The sequence below is a fragment of the Lactuca saligna genome, chromosome 5, assembly GCF_052625555.1.
Source record: "Lactuca saligna cultivar CGN05327 chromosome 5, ASM5262555v1, whole genome shotgun sequence".
NCBI lineage: Eukaryota > Viridiplantae > Streptophyta > Magnoliopsida > Asterales > Asteraceae > Lactuca > Lactuca saligna.
This window is the reverse complement of record NC_136421.1, coordinates 111788738-111806227: the sequence shown is the minus strand read 5'-3', so window position 1 is coordinate 111806227 and position 17490 is coordinate 111788738. Positions and strand designations below refer to the sequence as shown.

Genomic DNA, 17490 nt, shown 5'->3' with positions numbered 1-17490 from the left:
GGAGTCTATGATTCTTTTGCCTTAGTCAGCAGTCCTCACTACTGAGGCATATGTTATTTTCCCTGATATTCTCCGACTTTCTTAAAAAGCAAATCCCGTATTTTGATAATGAAAGTATTTAAGGGAAAACTACTTTTTACCACATAACTCTAACCAGTCTTGGTAGAAGACTGCTTTTTAATCAGAAAATATAGGATTTTCTGGAAAGGACTCTATTTCACCGTATACTTAAAAACTACTACTTATATAAAGTTATTTGTATAAAATGTCACTAAATACTTATGAACTCATCAACATTTGTAAAAATGTTGATACTCGCTTTTCAAATAACTTGTATTCTCAGGTCAGCTTTAGACAGGTACATTCCAGGAGCTTTCGGATGAAGACAGTTAGTACCAAGTTGCACCTATATAATTACTTGTATAACTTTGATGTTTCTATGTAATGTAAACCATGTAAAACTATTACTATTAATGCAATGGTTGTTGTACTTTGATTACTATAATGCATGTGTTGTGATACTTGACATGACGTCATCCACCCCAGAACGTTTCCGCCGTTCCGGTTTTAGGGTGTGACAGATTGGTATCAGAGCATTGTTTATAGTGAGCTAAGTATATCAATTCATAAAAGATATGCAGCCTATAAATACATAGGGATAAAACACTCTGACCAAGAATTATACTTTAAAATATAACCATATTTTACCAAAGTATAAGAACATCCAGAATCTAAACACTTGAACACAAGTATCACAAGAAGAACAAGAATAAAAGTCTTCGGATGTTGAGCACTACAGTCAAACCTGGGCGGTTATCTAATCGTAAGCTGGAATAAATGTAACCTGATCAACTACATTTATTCGAGATGCGATGAACGTGTGCTTGGGAGTGATAGTGGTGTTGCAACAGGTCTGAAACTTACCAACTAGGAATCCTAGAGCCAAGCATAAAGTTAAAATACTATAGTAGTATTTTTGGAACACTAAAAGACTCACACTAATCCCAGAATCTTAATCAGAAGATAAAAATCAAACAAGAATTAAAATACCATAGGGGTAATTTAGGATCCATAACTTACCTTGTGTGAAGAATTAAAAAGATCCTTATTGATATACCTACAATTACAGAGAGTATACTCCCAAGGTTATATATAATAAGCATCTCATAGGCTAAGAATGTGTGGTTTCGCCCTATTTCCTTTTCCTTGTTTGGATGTGGATATAGAGTAGTATCACATATTCGAAGGCCTATCGGATCTAAGCTATATATGATTTGTATACCCTGTGTAATTGTAGCAGGACTCGATATGGATCACACAGTGAAATGTTAATAATCACTTAGGATTGTTTAGACATTTCCATTCTCGCACGAACCCTGTAGAAAACCCTACCCACTTCACTACTCGGCAGAAGAGTTGATTTAGACCTAGAAGAGGTTCATTGAGAAGATTTTCTGTTTGGAAATAAATGAACTGGGTTGAGACTATTGAGTTCACCAAGTGCCTATATCTCTTTAGGGACATTGGTGAGAAAATTCGCCTAAACTTCCGAAATTTCCAGTCATCCATCATGAAGTGATGACACCCGGAGTCGGACTCAGGAGTAAGGCGGAGTAGAAATTCAATATGTCCATACGAGGAGAGAACCCTAGATAACTACCCGAAGGAAACCAACGCCGGTCCCGGTCAGGGATACAAGAAAGACAGAGGGAGCCAGTACATGGAACCCGAGAAGTGTCTTTTCCTCATGTTAGTCACGCTAATACACCCATAAAATAATACAATTTAGTGAGTTAGTGGTTACACTACTCACTCTATGTGTTAGGTAAGTCGTCTTTTCCCGTTGCCAGTAATACGCTTAGAGCGGATCCCCACACCTCTGTTGAGGTTGGTTAGCCATAAGTCTTCATGAGCCTCTCTTCCTGCGGTCTTCGTTCCGAACATTTCTCAAATCTCTCCAGGTCGGAGAGTGTAACCTTTCCCAGTATAAAGGTAACTTAGTAGGAACGACTCGCATCTTATGGCCTTTCCGATACCCATACTCCTACCTTGTACACCAGGACTACATCATAGGGATGTAGGTCGACACTCAGACAACTAGTACCCGAGGCACGGGAAAAATCTATGCCTAATACAGTCAGGACATATATGTCCAGGGTTAGCCATCGTCTCTCAATATCTTGTGTTCCTTTCCATGTAGGAAAACCATGCCTCCGAAGAAGCGTAACCAGTCCACAAGCAAGAAACCTACTCTCTTATTCGATGAAGCTACGTTCCAAGCTGCAGTCTCGGCAGCCGTAGAAGCTGTCATGGCTCACTTGAATGCTAACAACGCTAATGTTAGCAAGAGACCTATCAGAAGTTCCGATCCTAGTGATGGACAGTAGCAACAAAACTCTGTATACCCAGCCACCCAAGAACCTCGCTCAAATCCACTGAAGAGAAAGATCAAAATCGAGGAGGGAAGTACCTTGGCTCAAGGACCTTCCGAAGGGAAACGAGCTGAGGCAGTCAATACCCCTGCCAACCCTTCCATCCCAACACCTACAAGACCATACTTAGGAAGCCTTCCCCACTGCAGCAAGTGCAGCTACCATCATCATGGTATATGTCGGGAACTCTATGGTGCTAGGTGCCACATGTTGGGGCATACTGCTCGCGTCTGCAGAACCCCGGTTAAGTTCATTACATCAACCACCAATTTGGTGACCAATCCAGTTTGCCGTCTATGTGGTGAGATTGGACACTTCAAGAAGGACTGCCCAACTGAAGGAAAAGACAAGGACACAGGAGGAGTCTAACTATAATGCTTAGGGAGAAGCATCAAGGAAACCGGTAGATTTTGGTACGTCTCTCGATCTCAGATAACTAGCCGAAAACATTAAAAGACTAATTCTAAGTGTAATTACTTCCCCATTAAGGCGAAAGTCGCAGCACTGTTATAAAATTTAAAATTCATCAGGTAAAACTATAATGGCGAAACATATACATTACGGCCATGTATAGTTAAGATGGATAGACCTAGAGTGAGTGAATGTCGCCTTATTTCCTATTCCTCGTTTGGTTGTGGATTTAGGGCGGAGTCGCTCAGTCAACAGTCCTCCCCACCTTAATTATACATGACTAGTATATGTTAGGCGATTATAGAAATTCCTCGTGAGAATCCATTCATGAAAAGGTACTCTACTCAGAAACACTTAGGACTCTCTATAGTTCCGCGTCGACTATATCGGTCCAAGTATCCGCGACAGTGATACACAGGACGAAACCCGAGACGCCTAGAACTTGTGTGCCTGTTTGGCACATGACTCTATCGATCCTCATTCTATATCATGTCGAGGTATGCCAACTTCGACGACTCTATCGATCATGGTTTGACGTAGTGCAACCATGTGTACATCCCTAGTGCTGTGTAAAAAGAACTTTCTCCATAGCCATGTCGGCAAATAAAGGTTCTTCTGAACCTAAACATAATACAAATAATCAAACCTAATGCGATCCGTCAGTCGTCCCTCTTATCTCAAACCTTCCGAAGTACCCAAGAGAAGGGTACCGCGCGCTGTTGACCGACCCCTCTTAGTCATATGGAAACTGAATCGAAAGACACTGCAAGATACTCCATTAGACAATAACCATCCGAAGCATACTCCGTAGATTCTCCAGTAAGATCCTTCGCACCTCGCACATCAGGTTCGTGAACCCAGAGGATAGAACTCAGGGGACTGACCACTATAACCAGGTATATGCATAAAGGTGGTATATAGTTGAGATCAAAAAGATTTAAGATGTGTGCTTCCTCCCTGCTCCCTGTTCCTTGTTGGGTTGTGGGTCTGGGGTGGAGTCGCACAACTGAACATCCTGCTGACCTCAAATATATACGGCTTGCATACACCAAGTATTAGTGGTTAAGCCGAATATGAGCTCTACCGCGAACCTCATAGTAAAGCCCTTCAACCTATTCCATAAAATAGGAGCTGGAGTCAAGAGAACCATTGCGGGTTGAGCTACTATAATGATCACAAATCTGAAATTTGTTGTCATACCAGTTAAGCCCACATAGTAACTAACATCCTCAGTTAGTAAAGAGATTAAAGTTCCGAGTGATGGGAACCTTCACTCACCAGATTTGACCTAGACCGGGAAAACTCAGAACGTTCGAAAGAGTAGTCGTAGTAGATGCTCGCACTACTCAGGCACTTCGTCCACCCCGTTACCAACGAGTAGTGCCTAGGATCCTCCGCCCTCTCTCATGGAGGAAGTCACCGCCGCCTTGTAGGCGATAGACTGCATCCTCCGAAGTGAACACTAGAATACCAAGAACCACAGGATAACCTCCGCAGCCAAGAATACTTGGTCAAAATGTGGAAGTAGTTGTGTCAAGTCTTATAACCCAGATCCCGAAGAGATTATAGACTTGACACCAGTTTAGGTGTTAGTCGGTGGGTTATACAACAGCAACCGCTTTCCGCACTAGAATAAACTAACGCCTTGGAAATTTGGACATGTCTCACAAGATTCATTCGACTATCAGGTGTTCCATAAATACTATCTCACGCAGAGATAGTAGAATCACCCCCAGAGATAGTCCAACGCTTGTCTGGTGAAACCCTATCTCCCAAGACCTGAGGGTTTCTGTTAGAAATACCTCAAGCATCAGAAGTGCAGGTTCATTCTGCACGAGCTTGAGATAGACACTCTACAGCAAACAGATAACCGTAGACACGCAACCCATTCGATGATCTAGAAAGTCTCTAAAAGCCAATTGACAGGAAACGAGAAACCAAGGACAAACCGAGCTTCCTAAGAACCAACCTGATGGACTACACTACCAGTATGAGAGAGAACGTCAGGAACTTCGGAATGGCGATCACGTCAGTTCTGATCTTACCATAGAAGTACACAATGTTCTAAGTACTGAAAAGCTCTACCCTTCCGAGAGTTTAGGACCATCTGAGAATCCTCACGGAGATTTGGTCCAACCCTCGTCAGACCACTACTACTTTCGGATATTCCACAAGCTTCACACCAGATCGATCCACTTCTTAGACTTGATATGTGTTTACCCGACGTCACTCTTCGTATCCCACTCATCTTGATAGAAACCATTGAGAACCCTAACATTGTAGATATACCTGTAGGAAATCGCTAACTACACGAGACGGAATCCGCATCCCATAGGTGAAGGTTTGTTGGAATGACACACACAGGCCAGAGATCACTTGGAAGTGCAAGGCAAACCGAATAGGAAGTACCCTCTTGCCTCTACTCATTCATTCATACCTACTTCCTAGCCTAAACCTGAATTTCGGGACGAAATTCCCTCTAACGGGGGGATGATGTGACAACCCAAAGTTTATTACGTTATATAACCCGTCTCCGTTAACGGAATATTCCTTTTATAAAAGTTCCGTTAATTTAAGATCTTCAAATAAATAAATGTCTTATTTATTTATATATTTTATGTCGTTATCATGGTGATAAATAAATAAAAACACGTAAATTACATTCCCATTTAGTTGGAAAAAGTTAATTCTTATTACAACCATTTAACCGGGTAAAAAGCTTAAACCTCGGTAAACTCTAGTATCGGGTAGTCGTATATCGGGTGCAACACCCAAGGTATATATATAGGGAGTTGGGTACTCCATTTGAAGCTTTTACCACCCTAAACCCATTTCCTCCCTCTACCCTCTCTCTCAAGCTCGTTTCCGACTCAAATCCGCGATTTTCCGCCTCCAAATCGTAAGTTCTTGCACCCTAGCTTGTTTTACAACCCATTACATGTCATTATAACTCAAAAATCGTCCAAGAAGGCAAGGAGTAAGGATTTTACATCCCAAGAACACTCTAGGGCCGTAAACCCCTAAAATGATGCCAAACTTGCCCTAAAACTCCTCCTTAAGGTTGAAAACTAATTTAGGATTAAGCCTAGAAGTGTTTGAACCTCAAAACAATAATTTTTAGAGCATAAAAGAGGGTTTATGGCCCAAGCACATGCTTAGGCTGTAAACACCCTCTAACCATGCAAAAGTGCCTAAAAACACTTCCAAATCATGTTTAAGCTTGAGATATGACTTAGGGGATTTCCATTTCGAGTTTGGAACAATTAAACATCATCATTTGAGGGGCAAACTAGAGTTTACGGCCCAAGCATATGCTTAGACCGTAAACTTCCCCAAACCATGTCAAATGAGAGTTTAAGTCCCCTAAATGGCCCTATACCTTCACTAGAAATTGTTGGGGTTGAACCAAGGACCTTAAAATCAAGGATTGGAGGGTGCACAAGACTTCACGGCCTAAGCCATGGGGCTTACGGCCGTAAAATCCCAAGGAGTGGCCTTTGGGCCGTAAACTCCAAGGGAGTAAACTCTTGGACCCTTAAACACCCCGATAGCCTTGTACAATTTCTTAAACCTATTTCTAGAACCACATGTGACTTGAAATCATCCAAAAACACTCCTCCCATGAGTTTACGGCCGTAAACTCATGGGGGATGTGGCCTCCCAACCGCGAACTCACATAAAGTGAGTTTTAGGAGAGTAAACTCCCTATCTAAGCCATACACACCCTTAAAAGTTACCCGGGACACACCAAGCACTTAACCAAAGTGTTTTCCGCACTTTAGGATGCGTATAGGTGTTTAATTAGTATTATATTTACTAACTGTATGTAAACATATGTTATCATATGTTTAATAGGTCACTAAGTGTGTTCAAGTCTTTACTAGACACTGAGCACCCAACCGGCACCTTCGTCGGATCCACTTACATCAGGTGAGTTCATACCCCTGAATGAACCGTTTATATGTTTTTACATGTTTTATAGGGGGAATACAAGTTAAACATGCCATTTATCATATCAATCATATGTGATTGATAACCCGCACAAGATTTACCACACTTTTAATTGTTTTACCGAGAATGACAATGTAAATGGTTTTCTAAAAACGTAGTTACTTGTTCAACTTTTACTTATAATGTTTAATCAAAGTTCATTTAAATTGTTTATGAAAGGTTTTCAAAGGATTTTTAAAGGTTTTCAAACTCAATTTACAAAGGAATACCAAGTCTTGATTTTCATAATATATAAAGGTTTTCCAAAGTTTTCGTCTATGTTTTTATACTTCTACTTGGTTAAGATACTACTGCTTCACTTTTGTTTAGTTAATACCTCTCCTTCGTGATACACTTATACTTGAGAACGCCTCCACTTCGTGATACACTTATACTTGAGAACGCCTCCACTTCGTGATCCACTTATACTTGAGAACGCCTCCACTTCATGATACACTTATACTTGAGAACGCCTCCACTTCGTGATCCACTTATACTTGAGAATGTCTCCACTTCGTGATACGCTTATACTTGATAACACTTCCACATAGTTAGATGTATGCATGTGCTTATATAGATGCATGTAAATAATGGTTGAAGGACATAGGAAGGCTTGTTCGCCCTATTTCCTTTTCTTCGTTGAGATGTGGTCTGGTGGGATCGGATGTCCGTCCGAAGGTCGTTTGACCATTAATTATATATTATGTATACAAGCATGGTCATATAGGTTTACATTAGTCAGTTCGGTTATGAGTCTCTATCACTAGTTCAGTATTTTTACATTAGATCTCACTATACGAGATACATCCTCAGTACACGGCCTTCTCCGTTGTCGAGTTGGTAACCAGAGTCTCTTGTAGGGAGAGCGGACATTGTGTGCATAGATGTATACGGGATTGACACCCCCGCACCCTGACTGCTAGCTACAGTCCACGGCCTACCAAGCCAAGGGGTGACAAATGTCATAATTATACCGACGCTTGCAGGGCGTCAAGATTCTCTAGTGTCGATCAGTATGGTTACGAGTATCTCGGGGTTACCTTATAATTCATGGCTTTAAGGTAACGGGTTTTATACACAGTATTTCACTGTATACACTGTGTTCACTGTATTGGACCTTACTAGTTGTATCTTTCATTTGATACTGTCTAGGGTCTGTCTCTATTTTAGACCTTGCTAGCTGTATCTTTCATTTGATACTGTATGGGGTCTGTATTCTCTGTTTTAGACCTTGCTAGTTGTATCTTTCATTTGATACTGTCTAGGGTCTGTATTCTCTGTTTTAGACCTTGCTAGTTGTATCTTTCATTTGATACTGTCTGGGGTCTGTATTCTCTGTTTTAGACCTTACTAGTTGTATCTTTCATTTGATACTGTCTGGGGTCTGTGTCTCCTTTTGTTAGACTGAGCCAGGCATACCGTTCAGTGATACCCTCCTGGAGTCTATGATTCTTTTGCCTTAGTCAGCAGTCCTCACTGTTGAGGCATATGTTATTTTCCCTGATATTCTCCGACTTTCTTAAAAAGCAAATCCCGTATTTTGATAATGAGAGTTTTTAAGGGAAAACTACTTTTTACCACACAACTCTGACCAGTCTTGGTAGAAGACTGCTTTTTAATCAGAAAATATAGGATTTTCTGGAAAGGACTCTATTTCACCGTATACTTAAAAACTACTACTTATATAAAGTTATTTGTATAAAATGTCACTAAATACTTATGAAATCATCAGCATTTGTAAAAATGTTGATACTCGCTTTTCAAATAACTTGTATTCTCAGGTCAGCTTTAGACAGGTACATTTCAGGAGCTTTCGGATGAAGACAGTTAGTACCAAGTTGCACCTATATTATTACTTGTATAACTTTGATGTTTCTATGTAATGTAAACCATGTAAAACTATTACTATTAATGCAATGGTTGTTGTACTTTGATTACTATACTGCATATGTTGTGATACTTGACATGATGTCATCCACCCTAGAACATTTCCGCCGTTCCGGTTTTGGGCTGTGACAGTTTTGAAGCATTTATAAATTGAGTATGAGATATGTTAAACTGTGTTTTGTGTGGAATGAAAAATGAAAATTTTATTTGAAAATTTAGAGTGTTACACAGGACGAGTTGGAACCCTCCAATTCATCGAGTTGCCTTGAAAATATGAAAATAAGAGCTTAAACTCGTACCTGCAGATTGGGATGTTACAACACTCAAACACACCTTCTTTTTCTCAAAAGGCTCAAACTAGGGTTAGGGTTTTCAAGGGAGAGTGTTGGGGAGGTGGAGGCTGAGAATGGAATGGGTTTAGGGAAGTTAAGGAGCTTAAATAAGGATCAAACCATGAAAATAGGGTTTATGCATCGCATATGCCCAACGTACTTCAGGTATGCCTAGTACAACCAAAGAACTCCAGGTACACCTAACGTACTCTAGGTATGCTTAGTACGTCATTGTTGATCCTCATCTTATACTTGTGAACAACAACAGGGGTGCATATGATAGGTTATTCTAGAATCAATGTGAATATCGCTGAATAGGAGACTTCGTTGCATAATCGTGAGTCCCTTGAATATAGAGAGAAGTTTGACTTGTAAAAAAAGCCCAACGTACTAGATTAAGCCCAAAACCTTCCTAATTTCAAACGGTCATAACTTCTTCGTTCCAACTTCGTTTTCGACGATCTTTATATCCACAGAAAGGTATTGAAGAGCCCCACAATATTATCTAGATATCTTGGACTATAAACTTCCCGAACAAAAATCCATATTTCATGCAAGAAGTCTAAAACATCACTTTTCCCGTTTACCCTTTGACTCAAGCACAAAACAAACTCTTGGATCCCGTAATCTACATTACCCACATTCAAATAGGTTTAAACATCTCTTTCCCAAATGCCTGAAGCCTTATGATACTTGATCTTCATGTCACGGTCCCGAATTATGAAACGACTCGAAACAGGGTATAACAGATTGACTTTTGATCAAATTCGGTTTTCGGGAAATCGAAAACGGTAGCGGATGGTATCGGTTCCGTCCCACGGTCATCCCTACTTCTATCCTTCATATTATGATACTTAAGGAGATTTATGCCCTTAGAATGACGAATTGGCCCATACAAGGGTATATTGGTCTTTTGACAACATTATAATAATGATTTTAGGTAATTGATTTGGAAGCATAATGTTTGAAGAAACCTAGCCAAATAATGAAGATTGTAGTATTACTAAAATTAGACCAAGGTGAGTTACCGAGAACACACATGCCCTATCTTGCTTTTGCAATTTTGATAAGTTTTGTTGGCATTCATTATATGGTATTATATGTAAACATTGATTGTTATGTGAACTATATGTGCATTCATGAACTGACATCTTTGAAAATGAATTGATTATAGAAGCAAAAAGCCTATATTTTTTGGAAATTGTTTTAAGCATCCTACTTCTGCATATCATGCTAGGACTAATCCTGGGTATCCAAGTTGACAACTGGTTTGTATTTTTTGTTGTGAGTATTCCTACATAATCCTCAAGTGCATAAGTTGAGGCTAGCTACCCCTTGTGTGGCCTAGGTGGATAGAAAATATCAATTGCTAACCGGAGAGGGATCAAGCGGTTATGCTGAGAAAAAAGTTCCAATCTCCAATTTCCAAGTACAATTCTAATTTCGGTTGGTGTTTATAGGTCTTGGAGAGTCAAGTTGAGTACATGAATGAATCAAACAACACATCTATAAAACCTATGGCCCTAACAAATTCAAGCTTTGGTTCGAGCATTACCTTCAATCGCAAAACTCCATAGGAACTTGATCTCCTCCCTCTATGTTTGAGAGGAGGGGTTCCATTAGAGTTGGGTGTCAGTGGACAACGGTGGACGACAACAACAAAAGCAAGTGAGGAGCTACTTGAATGAACAAGGCACGGAGCTAAAGGAAAAAAGTGTTTGAGAAGATAATGAAAAGAGCAAAGGAGGGAAAAGAATATTTTTTATCTCGATCAACGTTTTATCGTTTTTTTTTTTTTTTTCGTCAGGACCGAGTCAATCATCCACACATCCACGGACCAAATAAAAGGCAAATGAAACTTGGTATCAAATGCATCTACCCGGACCAAGTAGAACAATGTTTGAATGAGCCTAGTTAGACAAAATTCAAACACCCCCTAGTTTAACTATTGGAAGGTTTTTTATTTATTTAACTAGACTTTGATTTGTTTTCAAAACACTCGATGCATAAAACTTTAAAATCTAGAAAAACCATTATATTTTGAAATTTGCTCCATTTAACAACCCTAAGAAATTTACCGGAAGACCAATGTTGGTATTTTTGGAAAAAGAAAAAATAAAAAAAAAATTGAAAAAAAAAAATATTTATGTGGTTAAAAAAACACAAACTATAATATTTGGCCTTGGAAATAATACCAAAAATGTTGTCCAATAAAACAAACGTTTTACTCCATACAACAATCATCAACAAAATACCCAATGACAACATGGAAACTCCAATCAGATACCAAAGTTTACACATTCATATCTTATTTTCAATCAGAACAATGCAAATTAGCTTTTCCAAGGGCAACCTCGATAACCGAAAACACTGCCCGGAAAATTCGGGCAGCATGGGTTCAACTTAATGGACAAGATTTCTCAAAGTCTTTCTGTTGTTTGCGACATAATTCAAATTCATCTGTATTGTGGTACATACACCCAGCATAAGCATCCATCTCTTTTGTGCACTTCTGATGAAGATCTTTCAGCCTACAACCCATACATATAACATGATTTAGGCTTAAATCCAAGAAAATATCAATGCACTTCTATTGATTTCTTTATACAAAAAGTACATCTGAAATAGAGTTACAAACACTGACAAAATTTGCAATTCTTTGGTAAGATGGAAATGGGTAAAAAATGGAATAAATTGTTTGATTTGTGTGATCAGATGAAATGGAATATTCCGGAAATAATGTGATTCCTTTCATTCTTTTTTTTTTTTTTAATATTTCATTCTTTATCTAGAGGTTTTTTTTTTCCGTATTCCATCATGGAATGAAAATAATAATATAATTCTTTTTTATTATTTAACTTTTAATGTCACAAATCCTTTTTAAAGAATGTTGCTCTCCCCTGCAATTTTCTCTATATATTACCTGAAAAAAGCACTCCAACACCAACAAGAGCCTCTAGAGTGCTATAATGTATAAGATTTTCTTGTTTTTTAGATTGCTTAAGTTTCATTTAGATTTTCAGTGATTATTGATCCTTCCTTCAAGAATATTTGATGTATTGCATAATTTGTCTCATAAGATCTTCCTTCGAATGTTTGATGTATTGCTAGTTTGTCTCATAAGCATCCATTGGGTATGCAGATGAGAATCAGGATAATATTGTAGGAGGAAAAAGAGAGTTTGATCTAAATAGAAAGGTGAGAATGTAGTAGTGGTTTCTGCTATAAGTCAAAAGAAACACTCATATCTAGCTTATGGATTAAGTTCTGATTGATTCCATTAAGTAAAATAAACAGCACCTAAGACACTATATCCCGGTCTTATCTCTATAAATGATATTATAGAATCCACAAAGTTCAGGATTATTCAATGAGCTAAATGCTTATGCTCTTTTATGAACATGGTGCATAAAAAGAGGCCTAGAAATAGCTTTAAAAAGGTCAAAAGTAGCTTAATCGGCTTAACTCAATCACCAGATTTATACAAGTACTATGCTTCGTTACAGCTTAATTCACTGAATACACAAGCTTCCAACAAATACGCAGAGAAACTTTAACATAACTCAGACTATATTATGCAAGTTCACTTATTAGTGAACCTATAATTCATTAGTTTGTGTGTAGATTCATTGAAATCAAGGTAATATCCTGGGGGAAACTATACACTTACAGGGACATGACGCAACGGGTAACTTGGCTGCCTTTGTCGAGACATTTCTCAGGGTTGGGATCATCCTTCTTGCATTTGAGGAAGGCTAGATTTTCGCCTCTGCATCTACCGGCGATGTGCTTCGATGCCGACATTAGCACCGCCGACGTCGGAATCGGTTCCCCAACAGCATCTACCGCACTCGCCATCCTATGTACATCCGCACCAAAATCGATGTCATTATTTTCGTAATTGCAGTTCACATGCGCAAAGCAATCGAATCAACGATAATAACAAAGCAGGAATTTCGATTACTTGGGTGTTAGAATAGAAGATAAAGAATAGAAATTAGAGATCATATTAGGGTTTACTCACCTTGTAAGTTTCACGGGAAACTGATTCAAGTGAGAGTAACAATAAGGCAGGAATGGGTATCACCATAAAATTTGTATACACATGTATACTTGTATCATGTACGTATACCTTGATTTCAAATTGAAGTAAATAAAAAAAAAATGATTTTCTAATATATATCCTACATATAAAAATCATTGAAGTATTAATTATAAAAAATATTATCAAAATTTAATATAATAAATATTAATTATATATAACATTATGATAATTAAATATAAAATATATTAATTATAAAAAATATTACTTATAACTAATATTTATAGTATTTAATTATGATAATATTTCTCATAATTAATATTTCAATTAATGTTTGTTATATGTGTTTAACATATATTAGAAAATCCCAACAAAAAATATTATGGAGTTGGTTTTGTATTGTTTTAAAATAAATTAAATATTTCTTAACTTTTTTTTCTGTTTATTCTCGTACACATGTGAAATAGTGATATGTATCATATTTTGATAAAATTAATAAAAATTTAAGACATTTTTCATTATTTCATATAGATAAGACGATAAGTAAGATCAGAAATGAAGGCATATTTAATTTCTCTTATTTTAATGGGTTAATGATTTATAAAGATAATATAGTTTAGTTTGTGCAAATGACTACCACCTCATCTAATAAGATGCATCCAGGTTTTGCCCCTTAGGATGTTTTCTCGTGGGAGATGGTGGGTTCAAACATTGCTCGGATCAAAGTGGTGAAAAATAAGAGGTGGAAAGGGAGGCGATTTTGGGCTGTCCGCTTTGTAGACCCGAGTCTAACGTTCCCTTGTACGCCAACATATATTAACTTTGTCGACTCAAAAAAAATATAGTTTAGTTTGTGTATATATTTAGCCATTTATATTTTTTACGTAATTAAACTAGTTTATTATGTTCAAAAAACATCATTCATTATGATCGGTTGGTATAGGTTTAGCCGGTTTTCAGAATCCATAGCTTCGATGAGTCCCCAATCATCTTCTCCGGTTAACATGGTTTTTCTACCTACCCTATTCTTCGTCCAAGTTTATAAAAAGAAATATAATAGTTTCACACATACACACATATGATTATTAGGCTTGACAATCGGGTTGGGTTCGAATTAGCGAGTCACGGATTGACGGGTTAGCGGATCAGAAAATATAAACTAAACACAATCCATATAACATATGGATTAATGGGTCACACGTTGGAAACCTCAACCTACGGGTGGCAATCCCAACCTGAACCCGTCAACCCAACCCAATAAATAGCAAGTTGCATAAAGATTTTAAACTCATTTAACTAAATGGGTCAACTCGTCCAACCAATTTAATTTAATGGGTTGGGTTAGGGTTTAAATTTCTAACCCATTTACAACCCGCCAATCCATTTAAAATTTTTAAATATCTTTAAATTTATATTTATTTATTATTATTATTTAGTTGATCATTATATTTTAATTATTTTCTACGTAACACTTGAACTAGGTATGTTTCCTTTTAGCCCTTTTTATTTAAATATTGCAATTTGGTCCTTGGGGTTAGTGCGTGGGGTGTACCATTGGGTACGTTTAGCGTACTAGTTGAGAAGCTAGTACGCGGGGCGTACCATATGGTACGCTTAGTGTACTAAAAGGGAAGGTTTGATCGCGGAGTCGAGCCTCGTACGTTGGGCGTACGAGGGTTACACGGGGCGTACGAGGGTTTAATGAAATCCTAATTTTAGGGTGTTGTACCTTATATAAACTCCTTAAGTCCCTAGGGCTGGCCTCTTTACCAGCCTCCATACCTCCTAAAACCTAAATTTCGACCCTTATCCATCATTTTGTGTTTTTTAGCTCTTGAGAAGAAAGTTGGTGCTTATTTGCTCATTTTGAAGAGATTAGAGAAGGTTGAATGTAACATCCTGACTTCCATGCATATGATTTATTTCTTGAAAGAGAAAATTATGACAACCGGCAAGTTTCTAGTCAAGTCAAGGTCTACAAGTCAACCTGGTCAACTCAACTAGTGTTATATGTTAGGGATTTCATTATGTTTAGTAATGTACAGCTATAAATCCTAATGCAAAGTGACACTTGAAAGTCCTAAATGTTCAAAATTTAAAAGCCTAATCTGATTTAGGGAAGTAACAACTCTATAAAGCACTATCAAGTATCCTTCGTGGGTGTATAGCACTCAAAATGGGATGTAACTAAGTCTAAAGTCCTTGCTCTACAAAGAAAAATGTTAATAAGGGCTCCCGCCAAAGTCTATCTCAATCTCTCCTACTATATCTCTCTTTCTCCCAAATCTCTCCAAGTATGAGGAATCTCTCCCAAATCTCTCAAAGTATGGGAAATCTCTCTCAACTCTCCCCAAATATGTTAAATATATCTCTAACCCCCTTATGTAACCTTTCCTTAGTCAAAATTTCAACTCACAATGAGGAGTAAAACTTAAAAGAACTAAAGTAAGGGAAACTCTTGAATCAGCTTTGGACCCCGCTTCGGAAATTTTGAGTAGCTCCGGAATTTAAGGTCCTCCGGAAGGACCCTAGTTTCGGACAACCTTGCAGCATGATTCTCGCCCCACCTCGCACGCTTCGGAAAATTCAACTCCGGAATCATCTTGTCCGGTTCGGGCCTCCGGACTCCACTTATCGACTCCGAAAACTAAAAGGAATGCTTCGAAACTTTGACTGTGACTCCGGAAGTTGGCGAATGACTCCGGAACTTATCTAAATGTCTTTGGAAATCCACTCTTGCTCCGAAAATTTCAAGGTGGACTCCGGAATTCGCTTCTTAACTTCGGATTTTTGGCATTTTCGAACCTTTTTATCATTTTAAGACATTTTGACGTCGGAAATCACACCAAACTCATATTTTTCATATCTTAGACCCCTTAAACCCCCATTTTATGCCAAAATTAATTATTTTAAACATATTTATATAAAATAATACCCAAGACTTTTAAGGAGATTTAAAGGAAATAAATGGGTTTGACTTTGTGATGCGATGTAAATCCCTCGTTCCCCATGCAAATATCAGTAAACCACACATTATCCATGGATAATAAGCTTTACCCATCAGCCCTGCATGCAAATGTCAAGTCACCCTTATCCTCCCATTTAGATACGTGAACCTTCCTCCCCAAGTTCCACTTCTCTCATTCACATTCAGTAAACTACTAAAAATATTACTCTCAACTCCTTCAAGCTCCAAGTTTCATCTCTTCAAAGAAAGTTTCCAGATTTCTTTTGTAAGTATTTTATCTTCTTTGAATAATAATTCTTCTCATTATTTCTAAGATTCCATTATATTTATACATAAAAATTATTCTTAGAATATCCTAAAGTTCAAAGAACCCTTCAAGTGTTCGAGCTTGGAAACTTCTTATCATCTCTTCAAAAATCACCCAGCAAGCTAACCAAGGTGAGCTTCATACCCCGCTTTTTTCAATGTTTTAGTGTTTTTGGGGGAGAGTACAAGTCAAATCTTGTCTAAATACTCGTATAATTGCATGTATACGTATGTGTGGATGTGTGTGTAATATTATTAAATTATTATTTTAGTAATATTCTCATGAACGTAAGATTTCACAATTTTGTAAAGATCAGAGGATACTTTTGGTGCAAAAGAGTCTCCCAACTATTAGGTGTGTCCAACTTAACCCCTTTATCTATGCTTTCATGTCCAAATATAAAAGTTATAAAAAGGGACTTTTGATTAGTTGACATTATTTCTAGTGATTTTGAAAAGGGAAAATGACATAAAAGCCCTTAAGTTTTCAAAAAAATATCGGTTTTACCCTTAAACGTGTTTTAGGTCCAATAAAGCCTGAAGTTTTGTTTAATTTGTTCATTTTTACCCTTGTAGCTGGTTTCAGGTAACCTACCGGTTACCTAATGCCAGTAAAGCCCTTGTATTTTCAAAAATATTCGGATTTACCCTTAAGTTTTTCAAAAATGTTTGAATTTACGCTTACCTTGATTTTTATTTTGATTATTTTGATTATTATTATTATTTTGATTATTATTATTATTATTATTATTATTATTATTATTATTATTATTATTATTATTACTATTATTATTATTACATATTTTTAATACATTTTAATGTATAAAAATATTTTATACATACATTTTTAAATATATATACAAATATTTTTATTAATATAAATATATTTTTAAAAATATATATACTTGTATTTAGTATTTATATACATTTGAATTCCCATGTATTCCATTAAAAATGTATTTATATATTAAAAAAGTATTTATTTGTATATAGTAGGTATAAATATATATTTATTTCATATAAAAATATATTATACACATATAAATATAAAATACTTATTTATATGGATTATATTGTATAAAAGATATATTTATATGTATTAAATACAAATAAAAAGAGTAT

At 37.1% G+C, this 17490-nt stretch overlaps 1 protein-coding gene across 1 annotated transcript; it reads right to left on the bottom strand.

The window, feature by feature from the left end:
• Positions 1-11241: 11241 nt before the first annotated feature.
• On the bottom strand, positions 11242-13190 carry LOC145045270 (NADH dehydrogenase [ubiquinone] 1 alpha subcomplex subunit 8-B-like). Its single transcript, XM_078993606.1, has 3 exons — positions 13077-13190; positions 12723-12911; positions 11242-11583 (listed from the first exon to the last, which is right to left on the bottom strand). Exons 2-3 carry the CDS (start codon positions 12908-12910, stop codon positions 11451-11453), a joined length of 321 nt encoding a protein of 106 aa, XP_078849732.1. The 5' UTR covers position 12911; positions 13077-13190; the 3' UTR covers positions 11242-11450.
• Positions 13191-17490: the final 4300 nt, after the last annotated feature.

What these genes read in the sequence shown, in the direction of transcription:
- LOC145045270 (XM_078993606.1), bottom strand. Translation starts at nt 12,910, where the DNA reads ATGGCGAGTGCGGTAGATGCTGTTGGGGAACCGATTCCGACGTCGGCG. An exon ending in ACCCGTTGCGTCATGTCCCT is followed by an intron (nt 11,584 to 12,722) that starts GTAAGTGTATAG and finishes TATGGGTTGTAG; the next exon opens with GCTGAAAGATCTTCATCAGA.